Source organism: Corvus brachyrhynchos, unplaced genomic scaffold (assembly GCF_000691975.1).
Source record: "Corvus brachyrhynchos isolate BGI_N302 unplaced genomic scaffold, ASM69197v1 scaffold1577, whole genome shotgun sequence".
In the NCBI taxonomy this organism is placed as follows: domain Eukaryota; kingdom Metazoa; phylum Chordata; class Aves; order Passeriformes; family Corvidae; genus Corvus; species Corvus brachyrhynchos.
The window spans coordinates 229,199-241,855 of NW_008239106.1; the positions used below are offsets into that span (position 1 = coordinate 229,199).

At 39.8% G+C, this 12,657-nt stretch overlaps 1 protein-coding gene across 16 annotated transcripts in view; it reads left to right on the top strand.

Annotated features, from left to right (window-relative positions):
- CAMK2D (calcium/calmodulin dependent protein kinase II delta) overlaps positions 1–12,657 on the top strand; it is a 125,935-nt gene that overhangs the window by 68,784 nt on the left and 44,494 nt on the right. For 15 of the 16 annotated variants that reach the window (XM_017739364.1, XM_017739362.1, XM_017739366.1 and 12 more), the window contains exons 3-5: positions 2,971–3,025; positions 9,259–9,324; positions 11,872–11,944. In XM_017739364.1, coding sequence (XP_017594853.1) covers positions 2,971–3,025; positions 9,259–9,324; positions 11,872–11,944 — 194 coding nt within the window. Of the gene's footprint in view, positions 1–2,970; positions 3,026–9,258; positions 9,325–11,871; positions 11,945–12,657 lie in introns of those variants that run through there. The other variant, XM_017739377.1, reaches the window with a different exon arrangement.

The following is a 12,657-nucleotide window of genomic DNA, read 5'->3' on the forward strand; positions in this document are numbered from 1 at the left end:
TTTTTTTTTTTTTTTTTTTCTTTAAAGGCAGAAATTCAGAAAGTTATTTGGCCATTATATCAAGCTGTTTTCCATGGGATAGGCATAAAATAGTGCAGTTCAGCACAAAAAGTCACATAAAGGAGATCATTTTACTTTTCAGTCAGATTGGAGCTGGCCCACACTAATGGCTAAATGAAAGCTAATCAAGCTAATAGGAGTTCTCCCTAAAATTATTATAAGGATATTTCCAGTGTGATGATTGGAAAGTATTTCAGATGAAAAAGAGTGCTGGAGCCAAAACAGGGGTATTCCTGATGTTTTGTGGGCTTACAGTATTTCTCCAAAAGGAAGAGCTGTAAGCTCCCTGGATTCCTGTCAGGCATTCCAAGTGGTTTACTTAGGAGCAACAACTTTGTTGTCTGAGGTTGTTAAGCACCTTCTCTGGACCCCAGTGGTCCAGGAGAGTGACCACAGGGCTACAGCAGGCAGGAGGAAATGGAGTTACCCCAGTTTCCTTTCTGCCCTCTCATGTGTTGTTTGATAACAGCACTGATGAAATATCTGCAGTTAATAATGATTTGGTCTAACGGAAATCCTTTCAGAAAAGATAAATGCAACTGTTACTACTGCTGAATGCTTTGTGACTCTGGAGAAATAGGAGTGGCAGTGTGAGCTTCTGATGGGAGTTCTTATATTGGATAACTAATGTTTGTAATTGTTGCCTTTTGGTTTGTTGTGCCAGACTCCTGGTGTGTGTGAAGAACTGTATCTGTCTGCAGTGACTGCACAAATACTTCTTGTAGTGTGTCCCCTCTAAAACTTAGTGAGTGTCTTCTCAAACTGTCATCCCAGCATCCCTTGTCTTTCCCATGGCAGGCTGAGTGCAGGCAGAATGTCTGGGCCATGCTGGATTAGCCTTTGTGCTGTCGTGCACCCTTTGCTCTGCACTCACGCTTGTCTGCACCAGAGATTCTTCTCCTCTGTCCTCGTTTATTTGGCATGTTCGCTTCAGAGGCATAACCATGTGCCTGGATTGACCAAAGACACCAACATAAGCACTTGCCAAAAGGCAGCTCTCATCTTCCCTGGCTGCCTTAGCCTGTTTCCCTTTCAGGAACAATCAGGGGCATATGATCCTGATTCAGAGAAGGATTTGTTCCATCTCGCTTCTGTGATTCCTTTCCTTTGGGAGGAAAGGAAAAGAAAGAATGTGATCCTTGAAGAAGATACCCTTGAAGATGTGTCAGACTTGAGTTTGGCTAGCAAGGAATTAGGCTCCCCAGGCTGAGCAAAACATCGCCCATCATCTCAAGTAACAGCCTCTTTCTAGTCCTAAGGGACAGATCTGTTGTTCTGCAGGCACTTGGAACCAAGTCCTGTTCTAGAGAAGGAAGTGACAAAGCAAGGGCACCTCCTGCTTCGGGGGGCACCGAAGCACGAGAAGCCCCTTCCCATCCTGGCCTGCTTGGTAACATGGATATGACAGAGGAGAATGCTGCTCCGAATTGAGAAAGTGCTCACAGAAAGCCATGCTTTGAGTTCTTACTAGCCTATTTCGTGAACAGGACCTTTCTATCAAAAGGTATCATTTGCTGTGTATTAAGGCTTAAAGAGTTTTTAACTTTTTTGTAAATGTATATCCAAAGCAGACCAGCTGCAGGTTTAGGGCAGTGTTTCATCTGACATACCCAAGGGTCTGTACTAACTCCTATTTCATGAGTAGTGTCTTTGATGCTGCAGTACAAAGGAATGTGCCCAACAGCCAGATGTTTTAGGGGGTCTCTGTCCTCAGCTAGAAGTGTGGGGATACTCTTCTAAGCTGGTACGTGGTGTCTCATCTCACATTTGGTTTGCTTTAAAAACAAGACGTTTGGCGGTATTGGAATCTCAGCTCAAAGAATCCAACCAGACAAAAAGTTGATTTGGGGATGTTTGGGGTTTTTTTGGGAGGGTGGGGGGTGGTGTTGGCTGGCGCTTCATAAAAACATGGACTAATCTGGAATACAGAACCAGCCAAAACCACAAACTCTGATTTAGACCTGCTTGGCTCTTCTGAATCATCACGAGCTCTGCACACTGAGTCAGCCAAGAGCTGGTTTTCTCTTTAGTATTGTGTAAACACAAGATGTTTCTCTGGGCTAAATATTATTAAGTTGAAAAGTCATGTTTATTTGTCATGTATAAAAAATGATTAATACGTAAAGTTACCATCTGGGGAGATCTGAAAATTCTTTTCTTTTACACTTTCTTCATCAGCTCAGCTTTGAACACAGATCCCTTTTAGGGTACCCTGATTTTTTCATTTGCGTCTATAAGTGAAATTATTTGGATCAAACTACTGACAAAGCTTCCTGTATTACCTTTGGAAATTGCAATTTCATTTAAAGTAATAATTTAGGATAATTATTTTCATTTAAGGAAAACCGCAGGACTTAATTCATAGTTGTACCACGATGTGGTGTGAATTCTTAAAATTCAAAGGGAAGATTCTGCAGCTGACTAGCACATTTTCAGGGAAAACTTTAGATCTGGACACAGAGGGGTACGTAAACATGGCATGGGGGCTTAAATAGGATGCTTTACACTGGCCAGGAGATTTATGTCTTTGCGACTCTTCATGGTACATGTGAGAAGTTGTTAACAAGCCCTGGAAGGTTGTTACTCTGCTGAAATTTGTGACTAATTGTGGGGGGATTTTCCTCATCTTGCTTTGTTCACCACTTCTAAGATGTAATATTGCTGAGAAGAAATTTGTATGTAAAAAAAAATCGTATGCTTATTAGGAAAATAAGAGTTATGGAAAAGGCAAATTCTGAGGGTAGGGCATTTAAAACAAAAGCCCCAAACCCCACAGCTGAGAACACACAGAGATGCAATACCAGCTCTGCCGTAGAATTATAACCACCCCCTTCTCCCCCAAACCAACAACAGCCATCAAAGACGTTAAAAAGGTGACTGGTGTTTATGTTTTCTTCCCCCTTTCCATAGTGCGGCTCCATGACAGCATATCAGAAGAAGGATTCCATTACTTAGTCTTTGACTTGTAAGTATTTGTTTTGCATATGTTTAGCATGTTGGGGATGTGGTGTTCAAACTTGGAGATGCAAGTGCAAGCTCACGAGATAAATGCATGGTTGTGGTGTGATGAGCTGGACAAATAGATGGAGAAAGCTGGAGGGACAGGAATGCATTTGGTCATTTGCATGTGCAAGAACTCATTTGTAAGTGTCGCTGTAAGGATTCCATATTAAAAACTATTAAAAATCCACCGGTGAAGTGGATTTTAATATAAAGTGTAGGTATGTAAGCAAAAGTTGCGTGATACCTGCCAAAAGTAAGCAAAGATAGACTCGGAAAAAAATATTTACTTCAAGCCAGTTGTCTAAACGAAAGATTAAAAAAAGCATGTGGAACACTACTTTGACTGCAGAAAATCTCCACTGCTGCATTAAAAAGGTAAGCCTGAGTGTAGAGAGGCAAAGATTCTTTCAGTATTTTATTCCCAATTGGTATTTTACTGCTCCATAATGTTTCATTTTGACACCATTCAGAATGTGAAGTTCCCAGCATACAGAAAGGAAGTTTCCTACTGATGTCCTATTTTGTTTCAGGAATTAAGATCCCACGAGTTGTTCATGTAGTGACTGTGCCTGTATGGAGCTTGTTTTTCCAGATAAGGCTGTTCAGTGGAAGCAGGGATGGTGACAGCATGAACTGTGTGTCTTAGGCTCTTAAAAAGAGAAACTGATTTCCTCATTCTTCCTGGAATGGGCAAACTTTTCCACTCACTTGAAAAGTTACTGCTTATGGTTTTGGATATGGACAAACCTGAATGTTAGGAATTGTATTGCAAAACTGAGTTACTTCAGTAAAATTATCTCTTTAAACAGTTAAGTTTTCCAGGGCAGTTTATGGTTTAACAGACAACACACCCACCCACCTACCTGAAGAGCTTTCTTAGGCTCCCCGTGGTTTTGCTGGTTAGAATGAGAATACATTATTTCCCCAGAAATGTAAAATAGCTCATTTCTAAGCATACAAACAGAAGTATTTGCATTCAGCATGGCTAAGTTAGAACCTGGATCTTCCACAAGCAATTGTGTGCTTTCATGTTCAGGTTACATTCTGGTTTACTTTCTGACTTAACTTTTTTTAAACAAATCTATAAAGACTTCTTCAACACTAGATTTCAGACTAGAAATACACAAATATTAAATAGTCTGTCTGCAGTGAAGGCATTCGGGATTCAGGACTCAAATCCTAACTGGGCTCCACAGAAGCTTGTATGTGATTTGTGTCTATCCCAGGTAAGTGCAGTGACCGTTGGCTTGGAAATGGCTCCAGGGCACCACTCACATATTTGTTCTCTGACATGCACTGGGGTTTGTTTTGCCTTTTCTTTCCTTAAGGGCTACGGAGGAAATCTTTCTATGTGGAATTGGAAAAAGCTTCTTAATCCAGAACTTTTGTAAGAAGTGCATGCAGAATTCTTAGTTCTAGGGACAATATCCCTTTTAAAAACCAGTGGCTATTTATTTTTTTTTGTTGTACTGCTGTACTGTGAGAAACTGGGGCCTACTATAATTGCAGTTAGTCCATGTCTGCCTTAAATTTAATATGTAAAGCCAGACTTATCTCAGGGGGTTATGATTGTGATGTGAACTAGAACATTTGAACAATTTCAAAGTTGTAGATAACAGTATCTAGATCTCGATAGTAAAAGGAGCAAATAGAAGCTTGTGTTCTGCAATAAAACATTAATGCCTAACCCAAAGATACTGCCTTGGCCAAAAACTGGATTCCACAGGAAGTGTTCTGCATTGGCTGGAACTTCCTCTGTTCCCTGACAGTCCCATTCAGGACAAACGACAGCCTCAAATATTTATATAAAGCTTTTATGTTTTGAATATGTGGTTTGAAGGCTTTGTAAAAATTACTTATTTTGCAAAAAAGAAAATGTCTAAATGGCAGAGGCAGTCACTTTGCTTACTGATCGTTGTCTTTGGAGAAGCAACAGGTTGCATTCTTGAGGAACTTTTGCCAAATTACTGAGAATGCCTGTTCACAGTTAATTTTTCACATTCAGATTAGGAAATCATTGCTTTAATGCTCACTAATATTATTTATTAGTGAAACTTCACCTTTTATTGCAGTTAAAAACATGTGGTTACTGCCCTGTTGACAAGTATATAAAAGAGCTGCCACGATAAAAAGGTACCGTATGCACTTCTTGAACACGGAGGCCAAGAACCTGCTTTTCTTTATTTAGTTTTTATTCAGCAGGAGCCTGACTGTGGTGTAACACTGTCACTCCACCCACACATGCCATCATGTCATTTTCTTAATGATTTCTTTCAGACTGTGTGGGATTTGGTACGACTGTTTCTTCAGAAATTTCTTGCAGACTGCATCCCACGTAAGAGAGTGATGGGGAAGACTGCCCTTTCTGTGGATAGAAAAGAATAATCATTGTTACTCTCTATTTTGAATTTCTAATAATCTCTTTGGATTAAATGCCACAGAGATGTCTGCAGCCTCTTGCTTCACTTGTATACCTCAAGCATAGCTGTGCTTTTATCCAGAGAAAGAAACAGTGTTTAATGTACTCTGTTACAGACGTGCATTTGGGTGAACAATTCTGGTGTCAAATGGGAAGGTGGGAGTCTCTGGAAATCCATGTGGAAAATGGGTATTGAACAATGAACTACATGAATTTAATAATGGACTTCATGAAGTTTTTGCTCCCCTTCCCTATTGGTTAAGGCAGCTGCAGTCAGGATTTGCGTCTGTTGGACCATTTCAGTTGCTAAGCACGAATGAGACTGTCTTCAGTGTTAATGATGTTAGATGAGTTCAAATCCAATCAATTCTGTCAGTATTAATTGCTGTATCTGAATGGAAACAGCTGTAGCACTTGAAGACTCTCTTGTGCAAGTCAATGAGATTCTCTATTTTCAGTGTCTCCCGTTTTAATGTGCTTGATGAGATGCAACAGTTGGTACATTAAGAATCCTGGCCTTGCTTTTAGTATTCTAAGTGCAGGGACCATACTGTGTAGAATAAACAGAAAATACAAAAAAATAGCCTAATTTGCAAAGCAGTGTTAGGCTCAGGTAAGTGCCTGAACCTCTCTTTCAGAAGTAGAAAGGCTACAGATAAATGTAAAAATTCTGTGGCTGCTGTTAGATTCCTCCTCCCAGCTCCATTATGAAGGCAATTGAAGAAACAAATGTAAGCTAGGCAGAAACCACACCAGTGTGATCATCAGCAGAGGCTGGTTTAGCTGTCTGTGCTAATTTGTGCGTTCCTTTTAATTATTCTCTTATATTTGTAAACATAAACCAGCGTTTTTCTGAAAGTGGTGCAGAGGGCCTTGGTGCTGCTTGTAACTCTTCTGTGTAAACAAACCCATGTGCTTTACTTGTTGCCACTTTAGTATGCTCTTCTGAAAAATCACAAAACAACCGTAGCAATTTGTAAGAACCAGTGGCTTTTAGGTTACTGAAAGTTACTACAGCTTATATAATGAATGGCCTGCCATGAAATACAACGTCCCAGGATCCAGGTACATATCTGTGTCAGAAGAGCATTGAGATCCATTCCTGTTTGCATCCTGCAGGGCGACAGTACCCTGGCACCTGTTCACGTAGCTTTGTAGTGAAGGGCCAAAGTCGTTTGTGAGTGGCTTCCTGGGACCTGTGGGCTGTCCTACACTGTGATGCCCGTGACCTTTATTGCTGCAGGGGCACCTTGCTCAGGGACACTCAGTGAGCCAAGGCCATGAGCACGGCTGTTGTGGTTTGCCCAGAATGTGCAGGTGGGTTCTGGCCTCTCCTCATGCCCTGCTCTGCGCTGCCCTCCCTTCCTTCATTGTGGCCATTTAGCTGTCTTGGGAGAGCTATTCCTAAGGTATCCTTCAGAGTGACAGAGCATGGGAATTGCTGACTGTCTGTTTGGTTGTCAGTGAAATTCACCTGCTCTGTTCCTGCTTTAATCTTTTCGTCATTTAACAATGGTTGTGCCTACCAAGCAAATGTTTAGTGTCAGCAAGTAAGATTTCATATCCCCTTCTTCCCTCTGTGCCGGAGAAGAACAAACATCAATTTGGTATTCTCTTCCACTGTGAAAGGCACTTTGATGACTAAAGCTTCCTGTTTTCTTTCTTTGTCTTGGATCAAAAATAAGTGTTTTAGGGAAGAGTAAGATCAAAGGATGCTTTGTTTTTTCTTTCATCACAGAGTGAGAATTATTCCTCTTTACCAGAACTGTGGCAGACAAATATATATGCAAAAAGGAGTTATGCAAGACTGTCAAAATATGCATCAATCAAACCAAAGCCAGTCTCTGGAAGGTAGAAGACAAAAAGAAAGAGAATACAAAGTAGGCAACAAACCACTTTACCTCCTCCAGATTTTACTGCAGACTTTTGTACAAAATAGCGTTCTGCTACCTGGAAGTCTCTATGTTGAGAGTCAGTCAGTGTAAACCCAGAAAAAGGATGGTGTAACCCAACTATAAATGAAATCATGAAAATGAAGTTCTTGAACTGGCCTTCTCAAAGAAAGGAGCAGTGCTGCTAGTTGAGAAGGGCATTTCTGTCATCATCTAATGTGACTGAAAACTGGGATCCTCAATGAACTCTTAGTACAGCAGTTTGCAAGTGACTGTTACAGTTCTGAGCATTCCAAGTATTATCACATTTAATTTTTTAATCCTAATAAACTTAATTGTATTCAACAATAATTGTGTTCACTGTAGTATAGATTTTTAAGCATCTCAATCTTTAAGTATTTTGTTGCCCACTGAAGCTTTTATGTTTGGGAATTCACTGGGAATATAATGTGCTAATATCTGCATTCGTAACCAGTAATGAAATACAAACATTGATCTCTCATTCTCGTCTAGGAATTATTTATGTAAGCGCCTGTTTATGTGAAGAATTGCACATAGCTGTGCAAGTCTGTCAGCCTACACCATGGAACAGAAATGTTACAGGAAGGGTCTTCCTGTGCTGTGAGTCCACTCTTGTGACACAGGCAGACAAGTTTTATGATATTATTGAAAAGCTCATTAATCTTCATCTTACAAAGACTGCTTGAACTCTTCTCCTGATTTTAACCTTATATTCACTCATAGGTATTGTATGCTCATGTACTTTTGTACCAATATTATCTCTTACAACTCTCCTGTAGGGAGAGTCAGGCTTATGCTTCTCTTCAGTATTTATTTTCATCCCTCTTAACCTTTGTTTTGCCAAGCTAAACGGGGTTTGCATCTCTGAAGAGATCTGATGAGTGAGTGACGGGGTAGCCTGGTAGCAATTTCTCTGTTCATGCCACTCTTCCAGTTCCCTTTTCTGAGCATGAGTGACCAGAACTGGTACAATATGAGGAGGGATTTTACTGCTGCACTTGAGGACATTGCTCTCACCCTATTTCAGATGCAATCCAAGATTGTGGCAGCATCCTGCTCAGGGCTCATTCTGGACTGTGATTTTTGGGATATAAAAACAGTTTTATTTCTTTTTAATCACTTTCTACCATTAAACCACTGGTGGTCCAATGAGCTCCTGGGTATGCAATGATGCACAGCCACTTCTGTTACTGGCCCTAGGATTGTGCAGTTCTTCCCTTGTACTTAACTTAAGTGGTACTTTAATTAAGCTATTCCTACTTTCTCCACAAAGATGAATGGAAATTTTCTAGGAAAAATCTGCTGTTAAACTGTTTAAGGTACCCCGCTTCTACTGATACTTCCCTTCCAACTCAGTAACGCTCTTTCTGGCCAAAGCACAAAAAGCCAGCCCCTCTGGCACCTGGGTACACCTCTGTTGTGATTTGACCTACACTGAAAGGCCCTTTTCCTTTTTTAACATGGTTGTATTTTAGCATTTCTTATCTTTGCAGTTTTCAAATTATCCTGAACTGTTCTGAACTTCAGCCACAATTTTCCTTGCTGGTCACTTCCCTTTATCCTTGTAGTTTTACTCCTTCCTTTTGACATCCATACCTGATGTCTGGCATCTTGCCCAATACGCTGCCACCCTTAGTTTTTATTTTCTCTTTCTGATTGCACTTCCACCATATTCATTTTATTCATGTAATGATTTGGACGGACAAACCTTCCACTTTAGTTCCTGCACCTTGCTGCAAAACCTCTTGCATTTCTGTACAAATATTTCACTTACTCCCCTCTGACTTCTCCTTGTCAAGTTAATTTAAGATGTGCATTTTCACTTCTGAAATCTCCTTTTCCCCATCTTGCTTTTTGTAACAGAGTCACTGGAGGTGAATTGTTTGAAGATATAGTTGCAAGAGAATATTATAGCGAAGCAGATGCCAGGTAAGTAATTTGTTTTTCTAATGTTGCCTTTGATAATTCTAGGATAGTTACTTAAATATATCCTGGTGTTTGGCATCAGTTTCCTTAGCCCAGTCTGAGACTCTAGGATTTCTCCAGGAGTTCTCTTAGACTTGGAAGGACACAGTTGGGCAGTTTGAGCTCACGACTGCATGGTGGAGAACTCACGGGAAGTCTTGGTGTCTGCAGATCTGAAAAAGCTGAAAATGGATCTCAGTTTGTTAAAATGTTACCCATTTTTTCCTCTGCAAACTGGACATAACAGTTCAAGTAGCTCCTCCATGGATTCTTACATTTGCTGATGAAAGGTTGAAGCATAAGTTGGTCTTAAAAGAATTTTGCATTAAATATGAATTTTGTTCTCGGTCTAGAAGTGCTAACTTCCTTTTCCTATTTGAAAATTTTTGTTGTGTTCCAGCAATAAGCAATTACACTGTGCATCTCATAGTCTGAGCTCAAATATGAAATCTCTGGCAATTTTCTGCAAGTGCTTGTTGAAAAACTTGAAGAATAAGTTGACAATTATCATATTTTCTTGCATAAAGTATCAGGACCACTTATCTCATGTTTGTCCTCATATAATAATAAATCTTAAATATTCTCATAAAATTAATAATCTTAAACATTGTGGTCAGTTACTTTAAAGACAGTATGTTCTACCATCACACTCTTCACAGAAATTGCTCTTGAAGTAAATTTAAAGAATCCTTATGTTTTTGTGTGTTTAAAAACACACCCCCTCAATGATACGTATTTAGTACATATAACTTTAAATTATGCCTTTACATTTGGAATTAATTGAGAGATGACTGGAAAGAATTAAGTGTTCCAAACAACAGTGGTTGGATAATAATGAACAGACAAGAAGTTACTCTGAGTATTAGGAAGCTTCCACTGTTTTTGCTCTTACTGCATCTGTAGGAATGGTAGAAACATCATTGCTTTAGACATTTAAATACAGAACAGCACATAGCAAAACACCCTGTAGGAAAAAAACCAGCATTAGGGATTTAGGTGGGGTGAAAGAAGAGGAGCTATGTTAAAAAAAATTTCAGATCATTTTTTCCTGCTGCGATTGAAGCAAATTTCTAATATTGATGCCAAAGGCCAGTATATGGTGTCCTTGTGTGTTTTTAAGGTAGTTGGGAATTATAAGGAAAAATTGCAGTGATGATTTTTTCCTGTTCTAGAATTATGACATATTGGAAGGGGCTGTGCATATATATGTGTGTATATATATAGAATATATATACACATTTTATATATTCAGTAAAAATTTGACCATATAAGTGAAATATCTAGTTATGATGCATCTCTGTATTTTGTGTATTTTTATATAAATATATATATGTATATCCATATATATATATATATAAAATATATATAGTGTGTGTGTGTGTGTATCCCTCTAGAAATAGTTCCTGTTCTCTGTGGATGCCTCTCCCAAGACTGTCACACTGGTCTGCTCCTGCAAGCCCTTGCTCACGCCAGTAGTCTGTACTCAAACAGTGCAGTGAGTTGTGAACTACTTGCCTAAGAAAGGGTTTTCAGGCTTGGGCTCCAGTTACTGATTTATGACCATTCCTTCTGAGTTCCATGGTCAAAACCTTTTGGATGAGCAGCATCTTGACTACTCTGTATTACTTACCGTTACTCACTTGTGCCACAAAGATGTCTTTAAAAAAAAATTATAAGGTCTTGTAGTGCCAAAAAAAAATCTGAATAAGTTCCAGTGCTCTAAAAGATGAATATTTTAGTTGTGCTTTTTGGCATCATAGACTGGCCAAAACTTGCAAACCTGGGCATGGAAAAATAGGTGCTAGTTCAGTTACTGGAAGCACCAAACTAAAACATTTGTCTAAATTTTAAATGTGGATTTTCACTTCCTGAGTTGACTCCTAACTAAACTAGAGCTGGACACTATTTTAAATGAAAATGCATGCCACCTTTTTGAATGACTTGGCTTTATTCTACTAATCGTTTTAAAGAAACCATTCGATTCAAAATGAAAAATGTTTTGCTTTTCCTAGCTTTTGACTTTTTTTGTTTCATTTGTTTTCTGTATATCATGTCATTTCTGAGCATTTTCTTGTTTGAGCACTTGTTGAAATGTTAACTTCACTACAAAAAATTAAGAAAACCAAAACATGCCAGTAATTGTTTTACTGCCTTCACTTTATTTTTCCTATAGCAGTTTTTGGAAACTGCAGAAAGCTTCCATACTGCTGAATTGAAGTACAGTCTGATGATTCTGTCTCATAAGTGTCATATGTTCCATGCTAAATGTCTTTTTTTGTTAGGTTTTGGGTTTTTATTTTGCTCTGGTTTTTGGATGTGTTGGAGCTGGAAATATCTCTGTATTCAACAAAGCTGTTGTTCCAGTTCAAAGTACAATCAAGACTTGTCAAGAGGTGTAAAATTGTTTTTGTTCTTTACCTTTTGCTTTTAAGTTTTATTTTATTTTGTATTTAATGTGATTATGTGCCTTTAAAATGTTCTCCCTTCCATTCTGCCCTTGTATCTTTGCAGTCATTGTATACAGCAGATTCTAGAAAGTGTTAATCATTGTCATCTAAATGGCATAGTTCACAGAGACCTGAAGGTCAGTATCTGGTGCCCATCAATTGGATATAAGAACTTTTGGGTTTTCTTTCCGCTGGGTAGGGGCAGAGGGTGGGATGTCTGCGATGTTCCCTTGCCTATCCTCCTCACCCTCTGAACAACCAGTCCAACCAATAATGCATGACGCCTCTTTCCAGTTTGCAAGTCTACAGGCCTAATATACATCATGGCAAAAGGGGGAATGGTTGCCCAAAAAACTGTCTCGTGCGAAGACGCTGAATTTTGCCCACGCTGTGCCAGGTGCCGATGCCGTGCTGGGGCTGTCCCGTGTGGCTGTGTGGGCACAGGGAGGTGACCCCTGGCTGTGATGTATGTCAGCTTGCAGATGTGACCGCCACTGCTGTGCTGAGGCCCGGGGGGCAGTAGCAGAACGAGCGGCCGCACGCTGCTGCGCTCAGGTGTGACGAGCCCTCAGGCAAGTGCCGCTAATTGCCGGCTAAATTTGGCGGCAGGGAGCTAATTATTGACCTGGAGCACCTGGCTTGGGGGCTACCTCCACGGCCGCTGCGATTTCTAACCATTTCTACAATTCTTTAATGCCTCTGTGAATGCTCTGAGTAAGGAAGGAGGAGAAAGCACAGAGGATGCCAAATATTTAATACGACCTTGAATTAGTGGCAAAATTTCTTTCTTTTAAAAGTTGTCACGGAAAAAGAAATTGGTGTTAAATTCAAACCAAAGCCAAGGCAGCCG